Source organism: Vitis riparia, chromosome 8, assembly GCF_004353265.1.
Source record: "Vitis riparia cultivar Riparia Gloire de Montpellier isolate 1030 chromosome 8, EGFV_Vit.rip_1.0, whole genome shotgun sequence".
Lineage (NCBI taxonomy): Eukaryota > Viridiplantae > Streptophyta > Magnoliopsida > Vitales > Vitaceae > Vitis > Vitis riparia.
Window position 1 is genome coordinate 14,486,594 of NC_048438.1, and position 21,277 is coordinate 14,507,870.

Below are 21,277 nucleotides of genomic sequence, written 5' to 3' on the forward strand. Positions count from 1 at the left end.
TATTACCATGTGTCAAACATGGGCACAACTTCAATATTCATTCTCATAGTTTGCAAGGAAGATGGTAGAAAGAGTAAATAATTTTTTTCTGATTACAGGAGAGTATTTCATATAAAGCAATAATTATATTATTATTAATTTTAGATAATAATAGGAAAGTCCTTAAAAAAAATAAAATCACAATATAAAAATATAAAGAAAATAACACATATTATTTATAATAGTAAGCGAGTTATAATAATGTATAATAAATAATAAATAAAAAGAATAAATATGATATAAGATATTATTTCCTTTGTAATAAAAAATCCTTAAAAATAATATATCATAATAGGAAAATATAAATAAATTATTTGATATATTGATTTAGGGTATTTTATTATAGAAAAAGTATATAATATGAATGTATTTTTTATATTTGGTATTTTGACTCAGCTTACTTTTTAAAGCATGTTGTTAAATATATTGTAATCTATATATCCATGTGATTTAATATAAATATTTTTATAGTAAAAATAACCTATACCAAATATAAATATAAATATCTTCATCAATATATAAAAACGATTTGTGTAAGAAATTCCATGCTGTTGTAGACACTCGGATACCGGTGCGCGTACAGTCAGATCAGATAGACCGCACCTCGCATTCACCCAAAATAATAATAATAATAAAGCTTGGTGGGCACTCGGAAGTGGACTCCTCCTTTGAGTTGAAAATAGGAATTAAATATTTAAAAAAGGCAAATATGCTAGAAAAAGAAAAAGGGCAAAAAAAAAGAGGAAAATTCCTGTCACAGACGATTCTCAACCGTGTGATCTGCATAACGCAGGTTACCATGATGGACGGTGAGTCTGATCTGGCGGACTGTGGTGGGCGTGGTGATGGCTGGACAAATAAGTAAATAGAAAATAAGAAACGCGCAAAGAGAACACGCAAAGAGTTGAGGAGTGACGACAAAGCGCTTGCACAGAATTCGTAATCGAGGAAAGGCCCAAGCCCCAAATATTATCGGCGGTGTCGGTGATCCGTAGGAAGTCTTATGAGAAGAGAAAGGGTGTTCTCTGAGCCCCTCTTTCTCTCTCTCTAGAATTCCGACATACAATTCCTTTCCCATTTCCCAAATTTTCAACTCTATTCCACACCTCTTGTTTGGTAGATTTCTTGGGCTCCTCTGATTTCACCGATCCGTTATCAGATCCTCCGATCCACATTACTTGAATCGGAGCGGATCCAATGGCGGCATCGCGGCGGCTCCGGGACCTCCAATCGCAACCGGCGAACAAGATCTGCGTTGATTGCTCACAGAAAAATCCTCAGTGGGCATCGGTTTCGTATGGCATCTTCATGTGCTTGGAGTGCTCCGGCAAGCACCGCGGACTCGGTGTTCATATCAGCTTCGTCCGATCTGTGACCATGGACTCGTGGTCAGAGATCCAGGTCAAGAAGATGGAATCCGGCGGCAACGAACGGCTTAATTCGTTTCTCGCGCAGTACGGGATTAAAAAAGAGACGGATATCGTCACCAAGTATAACACCAAAGCTGCCAGCATTTATCGGGACCGAATCCAAGCCCTAGCGGAAGGGCGGCCATGGAGGGATCCTCCGGTTGTGAAGGAGACCATTGGCGCTAGCAAAAGTAAGCCTCCACTAGGGCAAAGTGCTGGTAATGGCGGTAGGGATGGTGGTTTTGGTGACAATGGGGGTTGGGATAGTTGGGACAATGACGATGGATTTAGATCCACGGACATGAGGCGAAATCAATCGACTGGTGATGTTAGGGGAGGAAGCGGAAGCGGCGGACGAGGCTTCCCGGCGAGGTCTCGGTCGACGGAGGATATGTATACGAGGACAGAATTGGAGGCTTCTGCGGCCAATAAAGGAGACTTTTTTGCGCGGAAGTTGGCCGAGAATGAATCTAGGCCAGAAGGAATACCCCCTTCGCAAGGAGGGAAATATGTAGGGTTCGGATCCACTCCGCCTCCGCCACAGATGAATGCGCAAGGGGACGTTCTCAAGGACACTGTGTCTGTTGTCTCTCAGGTGATTGTCGTGCTGTTTAAATGTCGTTGCTTTGATCTCATTTTTCTGTGTTTATCTAGGCATTTCATTGTTGGGCTGTGTACTCCTCTCATATAGGGGCTGGGTAGGTTAACTTTGGTTGCTACCTCTGCGGCACAGTCTGCTGCCAATGCTGTCCAAGCGGGCACAAAAGAGCTCAGTTCCAAGGTGAGGGATGGTGGCTTTTAATTTTAGTCGGACATATAATTATTTTTTAATTTTTTTTTGATGATCATTACTTTGCAATTTAATTTGAGTTTCTGAATAGATAAAATATTTAATCGATTAGCTACTCTTGAATTTTTATGATAAGTTTGATGTGTGAGAATATGGTAATTAAGTGTTGCAAAGGATAGCTATGAAGTTTATTGTAGGTTAGCAATGTGTGGAATTCTTGATTTGAGGTTCTCTAGGCATATATACTAAAGATCACTATGCACACCTGGATTTGTGAGGAGAAAACAAGGAAGAAATGGAGAAACTTTCACAACCCTTGTTGGGCCATACTTATCAAAAAAAAAAAAAAACCCTTGTTGGTCCATGCGGAAATTTTTTTCTCCATCTATGTGAGTTCAAATTTTTGGCATCTGCTATCTTAAATTAGTTTGCACATTTGATTGTCCTATGTAGGCATACTTTAAAGATGAAGAATGATCACCAGGTGGTTTTTTGACCTCTAATCCCCTTCTAATTTATTGTTTTTCCCTACACTTTATTGCAATAATAACAGGGAAAACCTATGCATATGTCAAATGTAATGCTTAGCAAGATAGCCTAAAAGAGAAGGATTTTCAACACGAGTTCCTCAAACTTTAAAGTAGTAAGCTGAGGAGCTCCCCATCCTTGAAAATCTTTCTATTTTTTTGCCTTCTTTTGGTCAAAGCAATTTAGATCTTATAGCTTTCTCTGGAGTTACCTTCATGCATTGTATGTGGTTGAAGTTAAATGCTTGAACGTGGATCATTTGGTCAGTGGAAACTTTGTCATTCTTACTATGTATATGGGTAAAATTGATGTTGATTTGTGGATTAATGTTTGATTTATATATTATATAAAATAAAAAATTATTATAAAAAATTAAAAATATATAAAATTACAAATTTTAATAATGTTTGATTTTTATATTTGGTATATTAAATTAAATGATAAAGTTTAATATTTTAAATTTTATTAAATAGAAATATGTAATATTTAAGAATGAAGATGTATTTAAGATGAAAAAAATTTATATTTATTAATTTTATCTTTTTGTCTTTGTATTTTTACTATTTTATTTTTTAAAAATTATTTTATTAATTAATTTATGTTATTTTTTATAATTATTATTATAAAAATAAACAGGAATTTAAATAAAAACATTAATCTTAGATTCTTATTATATATATTTTTTAACAACATCATTTAATAAATATGGTGCAATGCTCAATGGTTCAAAGACTTTAAACTTTAATATTTAAGAGATCCGTGTGTCCAGCCTTCCAAGAAGCAATGTTTTGCTTTTAATCATTCCCAGTCCCACATAAGAAGCACATGAATTTTATGTGCTCTAAGTGCTCTATAAATACCTTGCAACATCCCTTATAAGCCAAACTTGCCAGCAAATTGGGCTGGAGGCATGGCTCAAATATAAGTTTTATAAGTATTTCTTGTCATTGGATTAGGCCTAGTGGCTTGGACCAAATATGGACTTATAATTAGTTAGTTTTAGTTTTAAAAGTATTGGGTGTGGAATGGGCCGGATGGATAATGGGCCTCTTAATAGTAAACAAATATTTGTACCAATTAAGGTTTGGCCGGTTTGTAAAAAATTGAATGGTTTGTTTGGTTCGGCGGTTCAACCGTCAGTTTGAACTGTTCAATGCCAGTTTGACCACAAAACGGTTCATTGAGATGGACCGAATTGGAAAGTTCACTGGTCGATGGTTCGACCGGTTGGATCGACTAGTCCGGTCCGGTTTTTAAAATAATGATGCTTTCTTTGGTCGGAGGTTAAGTTGTTTATAGATGATTGTCCTCAAAACACTAGTTAGTTTCTTTGATTGGTTGGGCTTTTGTTGAGGTTGTTGGAGCCTCTCTTGTTTTGTAGATCTTTCTCTTGTTTGAGCCTTTTATGTGGTGGGTGTATAGGTTTTGTATGTCTTGAGTCACTTTTTTGGTGCCTCTTTTTAATATTTTTTTGTTTTACCTATAAAAAAATAAAAATAATGATACAATAATACATACACCTTTAGCTATCTTTCATAATTCTTAAGAAAAATCAAATTATTATTATTTTTTTAAAATTATTATATTAATTGTTTAAAATGTAAAATAAAGTTAGAAATTAATCATAAAAGTAAAGAAGAAAAAATAATCCCATATTAAAAGCTACATTCTTGTTATCAAAGGTCATGCTAGAAGTTAAGTAAGTTTATTCCTATTGTAAATATTCCTATTGTAAATATTGGAGAATTTTCATTTGAATGATTTGAATTTTAATGTTGAAAATGATAGTAATTGCTGAATAAAAACTTTAACTTAATATGTCAATTTTGCGAATATAAAAAGTTGAAACTTTGGAGATGACATATAAAGACATATATTAACAATAGATACAAGTACATATGTATAATAAAATTCAGAATTTAAAATTATATAAAAAAATTAAAAGTTTATTGATGTGAATTTTGTTATGAACCTGTACATGAATCTCATGTTATGTTAAATTGAAAGTTTTAAAACTCTAATATTTAATGTTTTCATATGGTATGATATGATTTAAAATATTTTAATCCTTCTATTTTTCATGAAATTGGTTATATATTGTTTTATATTTCATGCTTTCAATATATATATGTTCATTTATGCATATTTAATTTTTTATTTGTATCGATACAAGATACAAAAAAATTGAAAAATGATACAAGAAACGTTTTACAAGCTAACAACTATGGTTTCCACAAATGGACAAAAATGCTCTTCACAATTTTTCCTTTTTAACAACCCTAAGGGGTAGCTCAAGTGCTCCAGCCTTGGGTTTGCTCCCCAATGGTCACCAGTTCGAGTCCCCTCAGGGCCACTAGAGGTTTACCCGGTCATTAACTTCAAGGCCCCGTGGGATTAGTCGAGGTGCGCGTAAGCTGACCCGGACATCCACGGTTATAAAAAAAAAAAAATTCCTTTTTAACATTCAATTTTTTTCTTTTTCTTTTTCCTTTTTTCTATTCTCCTTTCTATTTTTTTTTCTCATATGTTGTTTATCTAGATTTAACTTCATCTATGAATGTAGATGCATCAACTTTCCTTCTCTTATTATTCTTGTTGCTTGTTCTCCTTTCTTATCTTTGTTTTGTAAAGGGTATAAAAAACTTAATAGAAGTTTTTTTTTTGTCCTAATGAGGTCATGCACATTCGGATTATGTAGTCAACATTAAGATAACCAGGTTCTTCACCATATCATTTATTTGATAGGCTTAAAGTCTCTCACCATACTGTAGCATGTGATTTTAATGAACTTTTGATGTTAATCTGTGATTCCTTTTCATCAAAGGAAATTGAACTTGTTTGTGTGTTATTACATATTTAGTCTCGTTGTGATAATATTGGAACCTTTAGAATAAAGTTGGTGTCTGTTGATTAGTAATGGAACTTTGTTGCTATGCTTGCATTTTGAATGCGTCTTAGCAACTTGAGAAATTCCTTGTAACTAATATGGCCATTATGATTAGAAAGAGCAATTTTTAATTTGAAAATCATATAGTTATTCCTGCTAGTAGTTTCTTGTGTGCCTTATCATCTTTATTGTTCATATCTATGTTTGGTGCAAAGGCTTCCCCTTGAGCCTTACCGCAAAGTGCAAACTAAGGTATTCACTTGGTTGAAGGAGTGCCTTAAAGCACATGTGCACATTTATAAAATTTGCTAAATTTAGACCTACTACTACATCTATGCTTTGTGGTATGCACTTGATTGAATTGAGGATCCGACATGAAGATTTTTGCCCATTTGGGCATTCAGGAAAAGAAAGATGTGAATTCCTTGACATGTATATTTATATGAAGTAATTAAGGAAGGCATATATAGGCATATACAACATTCTTGTTGGTTGGAAAAATGGTCAAAAAATGCTAAAACATGTTAGAGAAGATGTTTGAAAAGAGCAGTAGAGGATGATGTGTTTCAAATTGAAGAAAATGAAAATTTTTAGGGGATTGATATGAGGAGTGGCTCTGAATTTGCAATATTTTATAATTTACATGTGCCCTGGGTTGTGTCTTACACAGATCAGGAATGTGCATGTGCACCCGTGCTCCAGGAGACCTTTGCTCTTTTAGAACACAAGGGAGACTGCTGGGACTAATGTCTTGACTCTTGGGGTTCTTTGAATGAGTTTCAAGCATTTGGGTGCTAATGATAAACTTTTGTTTTACCTCTCCAGTTTTGCTGTTTTGGTCCCTAAAAGGAGTAGTGAATAAAATAGTTGCACCAATCACTTTGTGCTCGTTCATACAAATTTTGAGGCTTGGTTCAAGTAGTAAGGTTTGGAGAAGGTTCCAGGTTTAATTTTGTGTAAAATAAAGTGTACCTATCTAAAAGAGTATTCTTTCCAATGCACTTACAAGTGTGATTGGAAAAGTGGTTTGGAAAATCTTGATTGCCTTTCTAGGGGACAGGACAACATTAGGTATTGGCTTTAGGTTGGATTGGTGAGTGGAGCTCTCATCAGCTATTTCCAATGGCTTCAGGCATGGGGATTAGATGTCCCCTTTCTTTTTGTTTGGCGGTGTTGATTTTCAGTTCTTGTATCTTAGGTTCATTTGGTTATGTTTGTCAAGTTTAAAGTTTGGCCTGTATAACAGCAAAATTATTGTGTTCAGAAACATAAATTTGGGATGTTTTGGCTTCTCCCTTTGGTTGTAAAGAGGGTGAGTTTCTGTTCCTTATTTTTTTATCTTTGGATGATTCATTCAAATCTACAGCAGTCTAGGATGTCTAGGATCTGGTGGTGGGACTCTTTTGCTTCATGTTAGAAACAAAATATATCCAAGTGAAGTCATTCCGGTAGGGGAGGTGGAAGGGGTGCATGAGATGGCTGCTGAAATAGGGTGTAGGGTGGGACAGCTGCCTGCTGTTTATTTGGGGCTGCCTCTAGGGGCGTCTAATAGGGCCTCTTCCACATGGGATGGGGTGGAGGAGAAGGTGAGGAGGAGGCTTGCCCTTTGGAAACGCCAATATTTATCCAAAGGAGGGAGAATCACTCTTATAAAGAGTACACTGGCCAACATTCCATTGTGTCAAATGTCATTGTTCCGTATGCCAAAATCAGTGGCTAGGAGACTTGAAAAGTTTCAAAGAGATTTTTTGTGGGGAGGAGCCAATGGGGGGAACAAAGCACACTTAGTCAAATGGGAGGTGGTGTGCGCGGATAAAGAAAAGGGAGGGTTGGGGTTAAGGAAACTTGTTTGTTTGAACAAAGCTCTTCTAGGCAAATGGATTTGGAGGTTTGCGCGTGCCAAGGAGGAGCTATGGAAAAAAGTGCTTGAGGCAAAGTATGGGCAAGAGGACTTTGGGTGGAGGACAAGGAAGGCAAATGGGGTGTTTGGAGTTGGAGTTTAGAAGGAGATCTTGAAGGAGTCCGCTTGGTGTTGGGAAAATATGGTGTTCAAGGTGGGTAAAGGCGATAAAGTCAGGTTTTGGACAGATCCTTGGTGCGGGAATAATGTGCTGTCCCAAAGCTTCCCGGACCTCTTTTCCATGGCTGTCCAAAGGAATGTCACAGTGGAGGAAACTTGGGATCAGAATTCGGGTCAAGGAGGGTGGAATTTAAGGCTTTTAAGGGACTTTAATGATTGGGAGTTGGATATGGTGGGCAATTTGTTAGTTGAGTTGAGAGAGTATAGAGTAACTTTGGAGGAAGACTCAGTGATTTGGAAGGAAGGAGATGACGGGCTGTTTAAAGTCAAGAAAGCCTACAGTTTGTTGGCAAATCCTGAAGGCGCTGAGTTCCCTTATAGCAATGTTTGGGTGGACAGAGTTCCAACCAAAATTGTTTTTTTTGCTTGGGAAGCTGCTTGGGGGAAGGTCCTCACTTTGGATAGGTTGCAGAGAAGAGGGTGGCAATTCCCTAACCGATGCTTTTTGTGTGGGTGTGAAAAGGAAACGATCAATCATATTTTAATTCATTGTACAGTGGTAAAAGGGTTGTGGGATATCATTCTAGTGTTGTGTGGTGTTCAGTGGGTCTTTCCAGAATCTGTAAAGGAGGTTCTTTGTAGCTGGAAGGGTTCTTTTGTGTAGAAAAAAAGGAAAAAATTGTGGAAGTCCATTCCGCTGTACATTTTTTGGACAATATGGAAGGAGAGGAATATACTAGCTTTTAAGAGAGGGGGGGGGGGGGGGGGGGGTGTTAGCATTTCAGAAGTTAAAAACTTCGTTTGTGTACAATATTTGGGGTTGGGCTAAAGTGTACATTGATATGAAGTCGAATTCCCTAATAGGATTCTTGGAGTGGTTAGCCTCCAATTAGGGGTTGGGTTGTTTTGTTTTTTGGTTGAGAGGCCATAGTCGGCTCGTATACTCCCTGTATGCTTTGCGGCTTTTTAGCCTTCTTTAATATATGTGCTTGCTTATCAAAAAAATATATCCAAGTGAAGTGCGATTATCCCTATTAAAAGCATATTCTTTACCTTGCCTTTTTACTAATGTCCTCTTTGGCTACTCATTTCCTAGTCTGCAACAGAAGAACTCCAGAGAGACTTCTTATGGCTGGGTAGGGCAGAGGATGAGAAGTTCAATTTGTTTCACAGATCAATAGCGTGTTTCTCTGAGGTGGTTTTTCTGTTTCAAAACTTGCTTGCTCTTAATAGGGCTTTGCTTGGTAAGAGTGACTTGAAGGTTCAATAAGTAAAATGATACATTTTGGTGGAAAGTGGTGTTACCCAAGTTTTGGATTCTACAGTAGGGAGTGGTGTGTTTAGAAGGCTTGGGATTGGGTCCCTATAAGAAAGGGGGTGCGGAGGGCTACTAAGATGGAGTGACATAGGATGGTTTTGTGTCTAACTTGCACCATTGTTGGGAACAACTAAAGAAACTAGAGTCTGGTATAATGGAATGAGGAGGTGGCTTGGCTTTCAAGGATCAAAATTCTGGGTTTCTTCACCTTGGAATTCTGATGGGTAAGCCAAGGCTGTTGGCTATTGGTGTTTAGAAGGGGCATAAAGCACTGGGGTGGTTTGTGTATAAATAGAAGCTTTTGTGTTGGGGAACTGGTAGTGGTGGTTTCTTTGTGGCACTTTATCAATAACTTTTGGATTTGGAAATATAAGGATCTTTTGTATTGGTTGTTGTCTAAAGAATTTGGTTAGATCTCTCTTCAAGGAGCTTTCTTGTAGGAAATCTCCTCCTTTTACAGTTTTGATCGGCTGGGTTCCTTGCATCAGGTCTTTGTTGTGTTTTTTCTGTGGGAGGCAGATTGGGGCAAGATTGTCACTATTGCTCAGTTTATGGTGATCAGCTGATAAGAAAGTTACGGTGTCTGCCAGCCCTATCCTGATCCGTTATATAAGTGGCTAATACTCATAAGATATTATTTCTGAATTTCATTATTTGAATTCTTCTAAAATGCATAATCCCTGTTCATTTATAAGTTTAATCCTAAATAGGATCTTAAACTCTTGAAATTTTCAAGATAGCTAAAGTCTTGCGAGAGCTAAATTTTTATTCCAAGTGATCTTGAAATATCTTTTGAGTTACAAGTAAATTAATGAACTTTTTAAAAACTTCCTTTTTATTTTTTATTTACTTTGATGACCGAGGAACCTTTCATGGTCAAACCCTTAGAATCTCCATGGGGACCATATCCTCAGGGTATTGACCGTGCTTGCCACCAGGTAATTTTTTAAAAACTCCTAATTCAACCCAAGCTAGTACTCCTAAAACATTGAGAACCTTTTCATCATAAGGACACAAATCCTTCCCAACCCTTTTACCACTTGAGCCAAGCCTCAAGCGTGAAATATTAAGAACTTGAAAAGGTATCTCATGTATTTTTAAGTATGATCTTCATATGGCTTCTGATGCATGACTGCATTTCTTTTAGGGGGAGAAGAACAAGAGTTTTACCTAGGGTGCTCCATTCTTTTCAGGCAAAAAAGCTTTTACTTTTCCATGTAGGTTGTATGTGCTTATGTAAAACTGAAGTTGCTTATAAATGATGCATCTCATGTTTGGGGTGGAAATTTGTTAAAGTTTTTTGTATTAATATATTTAAACAAATTCATTAACCCTTTGTTTCATTCTTGAAAATATTGAGGAAAAATGCTAAGGAAAGAAACTAGAAAGGAAAAAAAGTGAAGGAAGAGAAAAAATAGATTTAAAGTTGATAATTTATATTTATGTGCTTCTTTAAACCCATTTCACATATTTTTCATCTTCTATATATAGATTAAATAATGTATAAATGCACGAGTTTCTAACTAATTTTAATCATATTTGATTTTCTTTCATATTTTCCATGGTAAATCAAACATGAGAAAATCAATTTACTTAGCTTTTTTTTTTCCTTTCTTTAGTACTTTCCTAGAACCAAACATGGTCTAAGGCTTTATTACTTGAATGATTATTTTGTTACAAATGTATATTATTTATGATGGTTGTGTATCACTTTATTCAACCTAAGGTCAATAACCATCTTCTAATAATACTATTGTTGCGTGAAGAATCATCATTCAATTATTAAGCTTAAACTAATATGTTCAAATAGATAAACTGTCAAATTTTTGTTTTATTAAAAATCTCTAAAGGCAAAGTTGTTCAAAAAGGGATAACACAAGACTCATGAAATGTATACGCAGATATGGCAAGGTATATAGGGTCAATTTTTGGGTTTAATAGTAGGGTGGTTTAGCTCTTCCTTGCATGCACATTTGGGCGAAGATCCTACCAATTGATCATTTACATGATTAGAATCAAACTATTTGGGACCTATATGCTTTTTTCGAACACAATTTTGAATTATCCCCTTACCCACTAATTCAATGCTTTCTCTTCCTTCATATTTGGTTGAGATTTATTTGCAGATTCAATATTTCAATGCCATGCCTCTTGAAGCTGTAAACGTGATATTGTTCTGTTACATCAAAAGTTAGGGTGCTTGAATTTAGTTGATGCAGTAGCATCTATCTGGTGATAGAGTGTTGCCTCATTTGGATATTATAAAAAAAATTTGATCTTATGGTGACAAGTTAAGCTAGTATGAGATAAGAGTACAAAACAGTATACCATTGAAAAAATAATATTTGTTGGATCTGCATCTCATTCCAATGTGTTTCTAGATTTTTATTTATTTTTTAATTAAGCTTGTTGCTTCAAATACATGTATATTTGTTTGGTCTTTCAATTAATTATTTAGTATTTTTTATTTTTGTATCTATTATATTATTTGAATTCTCTATTAAATTTTGGTTACATCCCAGTATGCAACATTATCTTGTGCTTTCATTATTGTTCAAATGTCTTGAGCTTCACTATTTAAGGAACTTTTCTCTAGCTTAAAGTCCATGAGCTTTATTAAAATTGAAACAATGTTTCTCACAATCTTGAAGCCTATAAAAAAAACAAGAGTTCTCTGCAATGCCGTCCCCTTCTGTGATATTACCATATGAGCACTATGTCAAATTGTTAAATTTTAATTTGTAACCATTTTTACAGGTGAGGGATGGTGGTTATGATTATAAAGTGAACGAGACTGTCAATGTTGTTACCACAAAAACAACAGAGATTGGTCATAAAACATGGGGTATCATGAAGGGGGTCATGGCAATGGCTTCACAGAAGGTTGAGGAGTATGCTAAAGATGGAATGAAATGGAACAGTGATGGCTGGCAGCGGAATGATAACGAGAAAAATGGTTTCTATCAGGAGTTTGGTCAGCAATCCAAAGGATGGAACTCGTCTTCTGAGGGAGGGCAGCCCTCATCCGGTGGGCACGTCAATTCTGTTAGCTCAAGCTCATGGGATGATTGGGACCAAAAAGACAATAAGAAGGAAGACTCCACAAAGGGGGCATCCCATAATGGAGACAACTGGGCTGGCTGGGACGACGCCAAAGATGATGGATATGAAAATTTCTACCAGAGTGCATCTGATAAGAAAGCTGTTGGTCGCAATGGGAAATCTGATACCATGTGGACAGAGGGAGGTTTTCTCTAAAGGTTAGTGTATTTTCTCTTTCCATTTCTTTCTTTCTTCTTATTTTATGTTTTCATTGCCTGGAGTTTTAATGTAACTTCTGGAAAGGGCTTGTGTTTCTTCGAAGTAGTTTATAAATGTACAACCGTCAACAATGAGGGCTAATTGCCCAATTAAAAGAGGAAACTTTGCTGCTTGTGTGAGGGATATTATTTGTGGTTTGAAATTTTTATAATTGCTTTGTAATTTTAATGACTGGTCAATCGTTTTTCATTCATCCTTGATCTTACAGTTCTCATTTTGAGTTCTCAATAGGACATGACGGTTTCTCAGTTTAGTCACTGTGATGGGAATTTTTTGCAAGGTTCTGTGGAACTGTCATATTTTTTACCAAAATCCTGTCCTTAAATGGCGTATAAGAATTTGTAACTCTTACCAAATGATGAGGTAATGGGTTGCTGTAGGTTGCCTTTGTTGGCAGGTGGTTGTCGAACTTTCTCTCCATGCAGTTGGAGAATAACCCAACTTAAAAGGGAAAGGGTTAATCTCACTGCATAGGGATTTATGCGTATCCTTTTTGTCAATCAATTTTAATATTTACACCTGAGAATAGTTAAATTTTGAGCTCAGCTCTTGGATGGTGAGAGTGATGGGATGGTGGTACCTGAAGTTGGTATCTTCGGTTTCACGAAATACCAAAATTATCAAGAATCCTTGATTCTTTGTTCTTTTAATTTTTTTGGCAAGCAGCAAAACCTGCTATCACGGAATTAAGACAAATGGATTGGATACACGAAGTTTCAGCTGCACACATGTTAAATAAGATCAGACTGTGGGTTCCTCAGCCGTGATGGTATCATCCATGTGATCATGGATTGGCATCAACAGTGGTTGGTGGTGTTCATGTGGTAAGGAGTGGTGCTGAACGACGAGCACAGAGGCCGTGATGCCTCGTCCTGAAGATGCCAACACGTCTCCAATGGGACCCAACTCTGCATGCTCTGGTTGGTGATCCGACAGTTGTGCTACTGCTACCATATTTGATGGAAATCCACCCTTACCCACTACGATCAGCTCATACTCCCTGCACCGGCCTATTGCCAACAACACCTCTTGCAGCACGTTGGTGGCCTCAACCTCCTTCTCCACGTGCTTTGCTGACCCTTCCCACCTACTCCTAAATTCTGCAACCGTTGCCTCATCCAGCTCCTGATTATACCACAATAGCATTAGTGAATTTATTTTTGCGTCAACGTTTTAGTTGCCCGTGGCGACGGAAAGTTGGAGGTTACAGGAAAGAACAAGAAACTCAAAACTCACCTTCTCCTTCCCACAGTAAATAGGAGTAGTTGAGGAGGCACAGCATACGTCTATACACCCATCCTGTGCCAGTCCCTGGGAACTGATGCTATTAGAGTCAATCTTACCCTTTTCAACCAACCTCACTAGTGTCACTCTAACTGCCGAATGCTCAGCCATACTCCCGCCCAGTTTCAAAGCGTAGCGGTCATCTGGCCCGCCCAAGAACAATATGCACACCCTCCTTTCAACTCCACCAAATCCACGGTCCACAAGCACCCCCACTGGGCAGGGTGCATTTTTGAGTACCCTTTGATTCACTCCTCTCCATCCATGTCCCACATTCTCCACCGCCTCCTCTCCCTCTCCTCTCCACTGCTTGTGGAAGGACAAGACGATCATTCCAATCCGTTTCTTTTTGGCCACATGGCAAATGTCCTCATGCATCGTGGACAAAGCCGAGATGGCCTTGGTTGGCCGAACAGTGACTCTCCCGAAATGAGCGTAGGCCTCAAATGCAGCACCCACTTGGTCCTTCAACTCTCCTCTCCGAAAGCCTTTGATGAATGGAAATCCATTCCTCCTGCCACGTTGAACCATAAGGATGGAGGAGGTGCGATCAGTGAGCTCCATCAGATGCATCACGTAAAGCTTGAGTGGGGATTTGTTAGCGTTACAAGTGGAGTCAATGAGGCTGATAAGTGAGGGTACATTTGCAGGACCATGCACACAAGCCAGGATCCGAAGCTTGTCCTGTGATGAGTTTTCAGTCACATTCGATTCCCGCTGTATTTGAGGCTGAGCCTGTGTGGCTATTCGTCGGATGGGTTTGTAAATGGCCATCACTGCTGGAGTTGTCATGAAGGTGGTGAAGAGTGCCATGAGCACCAAAATTGCAAACACCTCATCGTTGAGTACCTGTTCAACAATTTCAACCATACCCTATCTTTCTTAGATCATCAACATTAAAAAATTTTCATCATGAAATTACTTAATTCTTTCCTCTCATAAATTAATTTTTTTGCAATCAATGATTAATACAAAAATCTTCTGACACAAACAGCTTAAAAAATTTGAACAGGTCTTCGTAAATGGTTCGATTGTGATTTTACTCAAAAGGCCAAATTTCAGACGCAGACATACATTTAATCATGAATGCTGGTAACGAAAATGATGGTATACCAAATTAAATTAGTGAACATTCAACAACTTAGAAGATAGTGACAAACAAGTTTCGACCAAATGCCCAGGAACAATTTGGTTAACATGACAACTAAGCGGATAAGCCTGATAAAAAACAAGTCAGATCTTGGATCTTGAGATAACTAATTTAATAGTAACGTGTTAATAAAGCTGAACTTAGCACCTGTACTAAGTGAATTGTTTAACAAATCCATTACTCTCCAGAATCTTCTTTGGGGAGAAGACACGGACAAACATTAAAGGCCAAAATAGTTCTTAGGCTCATGCATCACTTATAAGTAACACGAAAGTATTGCTCTATATCTCGCAAGTTCTCCAACTCCTTTGCATTTTATACCCCGATGAGGGACTTGGACTTTGGAACTTGCATCTTTGTTGATGTTGTTTCCTACAACACCCATTAAGCCTTGGAGTAGCCTCTTCTAACAAATGTGACTTCCCCTTCAAGGCATAGTATCTTGGCTTGGAACTCCTCTATCATAGTCTTGACATTATCCATGAGCCTAAGAACAATTTCCTTAATGAATTTGTTGTGCCTCTTCAGCATACTCCTCTAAACTTCAAGTTCATTGGTTGATTCCTCCACTCTAGCAAAGAGAGTGGTGTCAAAGTCACTAAGGTCCTCACCAACATACATCTTCATTTGAGTAACCCACTCTTACAATGCCTCTTCAGCACTACAACTAACCATATTTCCTCTATAATGAGGCTCTGATATCAACCGCCACAAGTACGAAATTAACCCTCACATATTTCCCATTATGTGGTGCTTAAAAGCCCTCTAAGTGATTCTTTTCCAACTCTAATGAGATGATCAATATAAAAGCTCATAAGCATACAATTTACAGGGAAAACCCCTCATATTAACTCTCAAGTAATTATAAGAAACAACCAAGGTTCTTTCTAAACAAGAAACAACCAAGACCCTTTCTAATTAACACTGAGCACTTTTCTTGTATAGTTCCTGCAAAGAAGGTTTGACAAGAAACACTATATATAGGCACTAAGTACTACCCATCTTTTAAAAGTCATCCCACTAGCCTTACCCATATCTATGTAGTGGTTCTTCTCATGGCTTCAATTATTGTCATCTGTCTAGTAGTTGTATTGCTTGTCTATGCTTATACCACTTGTCACAATAGCTAAATTTTTAGCTTTTGTTCATGCTACCTATACCATGCTCAACAACCTACTTTCTTAGTCATGCCGCCTTTCTAGGTCTTAATTAGTGCACCATTACATGTTATCTACTCCATCCTTAAAAAGATTTGCTTAGCTAATAATATGTGTCTAGCAAGCGTCAACCTACCATTTATCACATGTTAGATGTCTTGCAATATCTTAATATCAGGCATCCTCTCCTTAATGTGCCAATAATCCCTTATTTGGGTTTTTCCCAATGTTAAGGGGTTGTACTCTTATACCTCTAGGTGTCATATTCTTAGTGTTCCATAACCCTTACTTGGTCTTTGATCAATGTCAAGTATTGTGTTATGTTGTGCTCACATGTACCACCCAACCTATATATATATATATATATATATATATAGGTCCCATGTATGTCAAGCCTTCTCTTGGCCCACATGTCTATTATAATGTAGTCTTTGTATGCTAAGCACCCTTTTTTAGCCTATAGCCTACGTCTTTATGTCAACCTTGTTGATTGCTTTCATTCCGAAAAAGTATCACTCATGTGATGTGTCATAATCACGTGTCATGATATTGCACCTATGCATGTATGCTAGCAAAACTCACCATCACACCATGTTCATGTTTGAGGCTCCATGTTGTACCCTTGATATGACATAGTTGTTGCCACTCATGTTCCATCACTATCTTTGGAGAGTGTCCCTCTCCCCCATTGGAATCTCTTTCTCAAGGTATCCCTTTTGAAGAGAAATTCTCAATGCAAGGAAATTCTATACTTGAGTTTTTGTTGAATAAAGCCACCCATGTGGTGCCTTGGTTATGCACACCCCATGCTACCACCCTCAAGTCACCACCAAGTCATCGCCTAACACTCATCCCCTTGCACCAACATGCTACTCAACCTCGCAAACTTCCCCCCTTTTGTCATTTTTCTTAAACATGACCTGTATTGACACTTAAAGATATACGGTATCACCACATGCAACCTTGGTCCCACATCAACATAGTTAAGGTCCTAACAGTTGCCTAGAAAAATAATCTCATTTGGTATCCAAATTTGCAAACCCTAAATGTTCTTTGAATTATTCTACAATGAAAACAACAGTATATATTTTAAAAGACAAACCGTTTAAAGATTGTGTGAGGAAAAAAAACTAACATTCATGAAAGTGCTAAATCGAATAGCACAAGGTAGGAACACCTTAGATCATATAAACACCATATACCATATCTCCAAGAGGAAACCACTTCTGTAATGCAATTATGTTTTTGATTTATTATATCAAGGCTTATTTGGAATTGGTTTCTAAATTATAAAATATCCTTTTGATAGTCTTTTGTTTTTTGTTTTTGCTTCAATTAAAATATAAATCTAAAATTAAACTCTTAAGTGTGATACTATTTCTCTAAAAGTTATTCTTTTTAAATGGAACAAAAAGAAAAAAAGTCTTAAAGGATTCAGAATTCGTGTCCTCTAAGTTAAGCATAACATGCAAGACGGGTCCCTCTATGGATCACAAAGGGTCGATCCTATCCTTGTTTCCATTTTGCTGGATGCCCATCTCGATGGGCGATTGAGACCTATTCTTTGTGACCTCCTTCTATCCGGATTTTTCTCAATAGTACGGTTAAATTACTGTAGTAGAAGAAGTTATTACAAATATACGGTAGTTTTTGCCACTTAGGAAAGAGGATTTGCCACTTAGGAGAGAGGAGAGAGGTTCAGCGGATAATTTTTTTTTTTAAACCAAAATCATCTTTTCAAATTTCAAAGTCAAAGGGAAATCGTGACGAGTTCCATGAAAAAAAATTAGTATTTAAAAAAATTCCCCATTTACAAGGGAACTCGTCTCTTGAAGAGACGAGTTCCCTCGAGGAATTGTAAAAAAAAAAAAAAAAATTAAATATTTTTTTTTTATAAAAAAGTTCCCAAATTAAAAAAAAAAAAAAAAAAAAAAAAAAAAAAAAAAAACAATTCCACAAGGGAACTCGTCTCTTGAAGAGACGAGTTCCCATGGGAAAAAATTTTTTATAAAAAAATTTCCAAATTAAAAAAAAAAAAAAAAAAAAAAAAACAATTTCACAAGGGAACTCGTCTCTTCAAGAGACGAGTTCCCATGGGAAAAAAATACCCAAATTAAAAAAAAAAAAAAAAAAACAATTCCTCAAGGGAACTCGTCTCTTCAAGAGACGAGTTCCCATGGGAAATTTTTTTTTTTTTAAATTTTTTTTTATAAAAAATTTCCTAAATTAAAATAATAAAAAAAAAAAAAAAAAAAAACAATTCCACAAGGGAACTCGTCTCTTTGAAGAGACGAGTTCCCATGGAAAAAAAACAAAAACAATTCTTCAAGGGAACTTGTCTCTTGAAGAGACGAGTTCCATGGGAAATTTTATTTTTTTTTTTATAAAAAATTCCCAAATTAAAAAATAAAAAATAAAAAAACAATTCTTCAAGGCTTGAGGATTTTTTTTTTTTTTTTTTTTAATTTTGGAACTTTTTTAAAAATATATATATATATTTTTTCCGTGGGAACTCGTCTATTGAAGAGACGAGTTCCCTTGAGGAATTTTTTTTTTTTTTTTTTTAATTTGGGAATATTTTAAAAAATATATATTTAAAAAAAAAAATTTCCATAAGAGACGAGTTTCCCTTGTGGAATTGTTTTTTTTTTTTTTTTTTTTAGGAATTTAAAAAAAAATATTTAAAAAAAAAAAAATTTTCCCATGGGGGAACTCGTCTCTTGTGGATTTTTTTTTTTTTTTTAATTTGGGAATTTTTTTTTTTAAATATTTTTTTTAAAAAAAAAAAATTTCCCATGGGGGAACTCGTGTCTTCAAGAGACGAGTTCCCCTTGTGGATTTTTTTTTTTTTTTTTTTAATTTAGGAATTTTTTAAAATTTTTTTTTTTTTTTAATTTTTTTCCCATGGGAAGCTCGTCTCTTCGAGAGACGAGTTCCCCTTGTGGAATTGTTTTTTTTTTTTTTAATTTGGGAATTTTTTTAAAAAAATATATTTAAAAAAAAAAAATTTCCCATGGGAAACTCGTCTCTTGAATTTCCCTTGTGGAATTTTTTTTTTTTTTTTAAGGAATTTTTTTTAAAATATATACCTTGAGGAATTTTCTTTTTTTTTTATATATTTTTTTTCATGGAACTCGTCTCTTGAAGAGACGAGTTCCCTTGTAAATGGGGAATTTTTTTAAATACTATTTTTTTTTTCATGGAACTCGTCTCTTCAAGAGACGATTTCCTTTGACGAAATTTGAAAAAATGATTTTGGTTTTAAAAAAAAATTATCCGCTGAACCTCTCTCCTCTTTCCTCTCTCCTAAGTGGCAAATCCTCTTTCCTAGGTGGCAAAAACTATCGTATATTTGTAATAACTTCTTCTACTACAGTAATTTAATCATAACTTTTTTAAATTACCGTATTATTGAGAAAAATCCCCTTCTATCCTCTATCTGTCCTCACATAGTTTAGACAAGTGTTCAATTACCTTATGTCTCATTTCTTAAGGGTGTGAAGAAGTTATCTTGTGGGGACCATAAGTAGACACATCTACAAATGCTTTTCATCTCCCAAAGAGAATGAATCCACGTGTCAACACTCATTGGTTAACTATTGGTGATTAGCTTTAAACTAACACAATAAAGAAATCTGTTGGGTTGAAGAAGTGAAAAAGTTACCAAACAATGATTTAGAGAATGGCAGACAAAAGGAGAAAGTTAAAGGAAAGTAGAGGAGCAAAGATAAAGCTTAAATAGGGAGGAGAAGTCACCTTCTTCTCTTTGCCAATATTGAGAACTATAAGCTCCACCAGGCCTTTAGTATTCATCAGAACGCCCAACACCAAAGATTCCCTCACCGGCGTCATACACAGCATTGCCACTACAAACGTCCCCAGTATCTTCCCCGCGCACGCCGTCGATATCACCAACGCCAACAGGCCCCACGCCTTCACTCCCTGTATTTTCGCCACGTCCGTCTTCAATCCGCTTGAAGCGAAGTAGAGTGGCAGAAGCAAGCCTGTAACGAAATCTTCTATCCTTTTTATCAATCTCTCTGCAAATTCTCCGCCTTTGGGAATGGTTAATCCGAACACGAACCCTCCAAATATGGCGTGTATTCCTATAAGGTCTGTCGTAAACCCGGATAGCATCACTCCCGCTAAGGTCAGACAGATATACGCTTCGTCCATGGAATCGTGCTTCCGCGAGCACTGGCGACCAACCCAATTCATTGCTGGGCGAATGATGGTTAGCATGAAGGCCACAAAAGCAACGCCTGAAATAAGGATCCATATGGAAGCTAATGGGCTGCTATGTGATCCCCCATTACCTGCTAGGGCTACGGCCAGGGCCAGCAAGATCCAGGCGGCCACGTCGTTGAAGGCGGCGGCGGCCATGGCGGTCTGGCCCACGTCGGTTGTTAGTAGCTTGAGTTCTGCTAAAATGCGCGCGAGTACGGGAAAGGCAGTGATGGAGAGGGAGACCCCAATGAACAAGATGCATTGACTGAAGCCCACTTTGTCCTCTCCATCAACAGCTTTCCGAAGGAGGAAGGTGATTCCAACTCCGAAGATAAAGGGGAGGGAGATTCCAGCAAGTGCTATCCCGAAAGCTCTTTTTCCGCTGCGGCGAATGGAACTTAAATCGAGTTCAAGACCAACAAGAAATAAAAAGAAGAGAAGACCAACACTTGCCACCGACTCCAGTATCGGAGTGCTCCACGGCGGAAAAATAAGGTGCAAGAAATCTTTCTTTCGGCCCAGAGCTGAAGGTCCGAGCAGAATTCCACCCTGAAACTCAAACAAAAACTCCATCATCATTTCTGGGCTACAGAAAGAAAAAAACGGAGCATATATAAGTAATTTGAAAGGACAGATTGTAAACGTACAATAATCTCGGCAATGACTCTGGGTTGATGGAAGGGTTTGAGGAGGAAGGCGAGAAAGCGGCTGATGCTGAGGACTAAGGTGGTTTGAACAATGAGAAGTGGGAAGGCAAACCTCAGCGGATTATCACCTTGCCAAGCTCCATCAGATGATGTCTTAATGGACGTCATGTTGAACGCCATTGTTGTCTTATGATCAGCAAGACTGCCGGTCTTGGCCAAACCGCTGCTTAGAAAAATATGCAGACACTCCATGGATTTATAGAGGAGCTGGAGCCTGCAGGTGGTCCTCGCACGTGTTAATGTCGACTAAGGGCACATAGATCCTCGATGCATCGAACGATTCTGGCCACTACCTGTCGAACAATTCTGGCCACTACCTCACTTACGCACGTGTGATTCTTGGAAACCAGGCTAAATATTAAAAAAAAAAAAAAAAAAAAAAAAAAAAACTGCATATGTATCATGCTCCTGAGTACTGGGAAGTAATCTACCGGTGAAGA

At 37.0% G+C, this 21,277-nt stretch overlaps 2 protein-coding genes across 2 annotated transcripts; one reads left to right on the forward strand and one right to left on the reverse strand.

Moving 5' to 3' along the window:
* The first annotated feature begins 932 nt into the window (after positions 1-932).
* On the forward strand, positions 933-12,505 carry LOC117919683 (ADP-ribosylation factor GTPase-activating protein AGD7-like). Its single transcript, XM_034836905.1, has 3 exons — positions 933-2,043; positions 2,140-2,229; positions 11,749-12,505. Exons 1-3 carry the CDS (start codon positions 1,237-1,239, stop codon positions 12,247-12,249), a joined length of 1,398 nt encoding a protein of 465 aa, XP_034692796.1. The 5' UTR covers positions 933-1,236; the 3' UTR covers positions 12,250-12,505.
* A 406-nt stretch (positions 12,506-12,911) lies between these two features.
* Positions 12,912-21,152, reverse strand: LOC117919682 (cation/H(+) antiporter 20-like). The gene is made up of 4 exons (XM_034836904.1): positions 20,778-21,152; positions 19,660-20,679; positions 13,549-14,445; positions 12,912-13,437 (listed from the first exon to the last, which is right to left on the reverse strand). Exons 1-4 carry the CDS (start codon positions 21,027-21,029, stop codon positions 13,054-13,056), a joined length of 2,553 nt encoding a protein of 850 aa, XP_034692795.1. The 5' UTR covers positions 21,030-21,152; the 3' UTR covers positions 12,912-13,053.
* Positions 21,153-21,277: the final 125 nt, after the last annotated feature.

Coding starts and splice junctions, on each gene's coding strand:
- LOC117919682 (XM_034836904.1), bottom strand. CDS start 21,029: ATGGAGTGTCTGCATATTTTTCTAAGCAGCGGTTTGGCCAAGACCGGC. Junction 14,446..19,659: donor ATATTGGCAAAGAGAAGAAG/GTGACTTCTCCT, acceptor ATTGTTGAACAG/GTACTCAACGATGAGGTGTT. Junction 13,438..13,548: donor TTTACTGTGGGAAGGAGAAG/GTGAGTTTTGAG, acceptor TGGTATAATCAG/GAGCTGGATGAGGCAACGGT.
- LOC117919683 (XM_034836905.1), top strand. CDS start 1,237: ATGGCGGCATCGCGGCGGCTCCGGGACCTCCAATCGCAACCGGCGAAC. Junction 2,044..2,139: donor CTGTGTCTGTTGTCTCTCAG/GTGATTGTCGTG, acceptor CCTCTCATATAG/GGGCTGGGTAGGTTAACTTT. Junction 2,230..11,748: donor CAAAAGAGCTCAGTTCCAAG/GTGAGGGATGGT, acceptor CCATTTTTACAG/GTGAGGGATGGTGGTTATGA.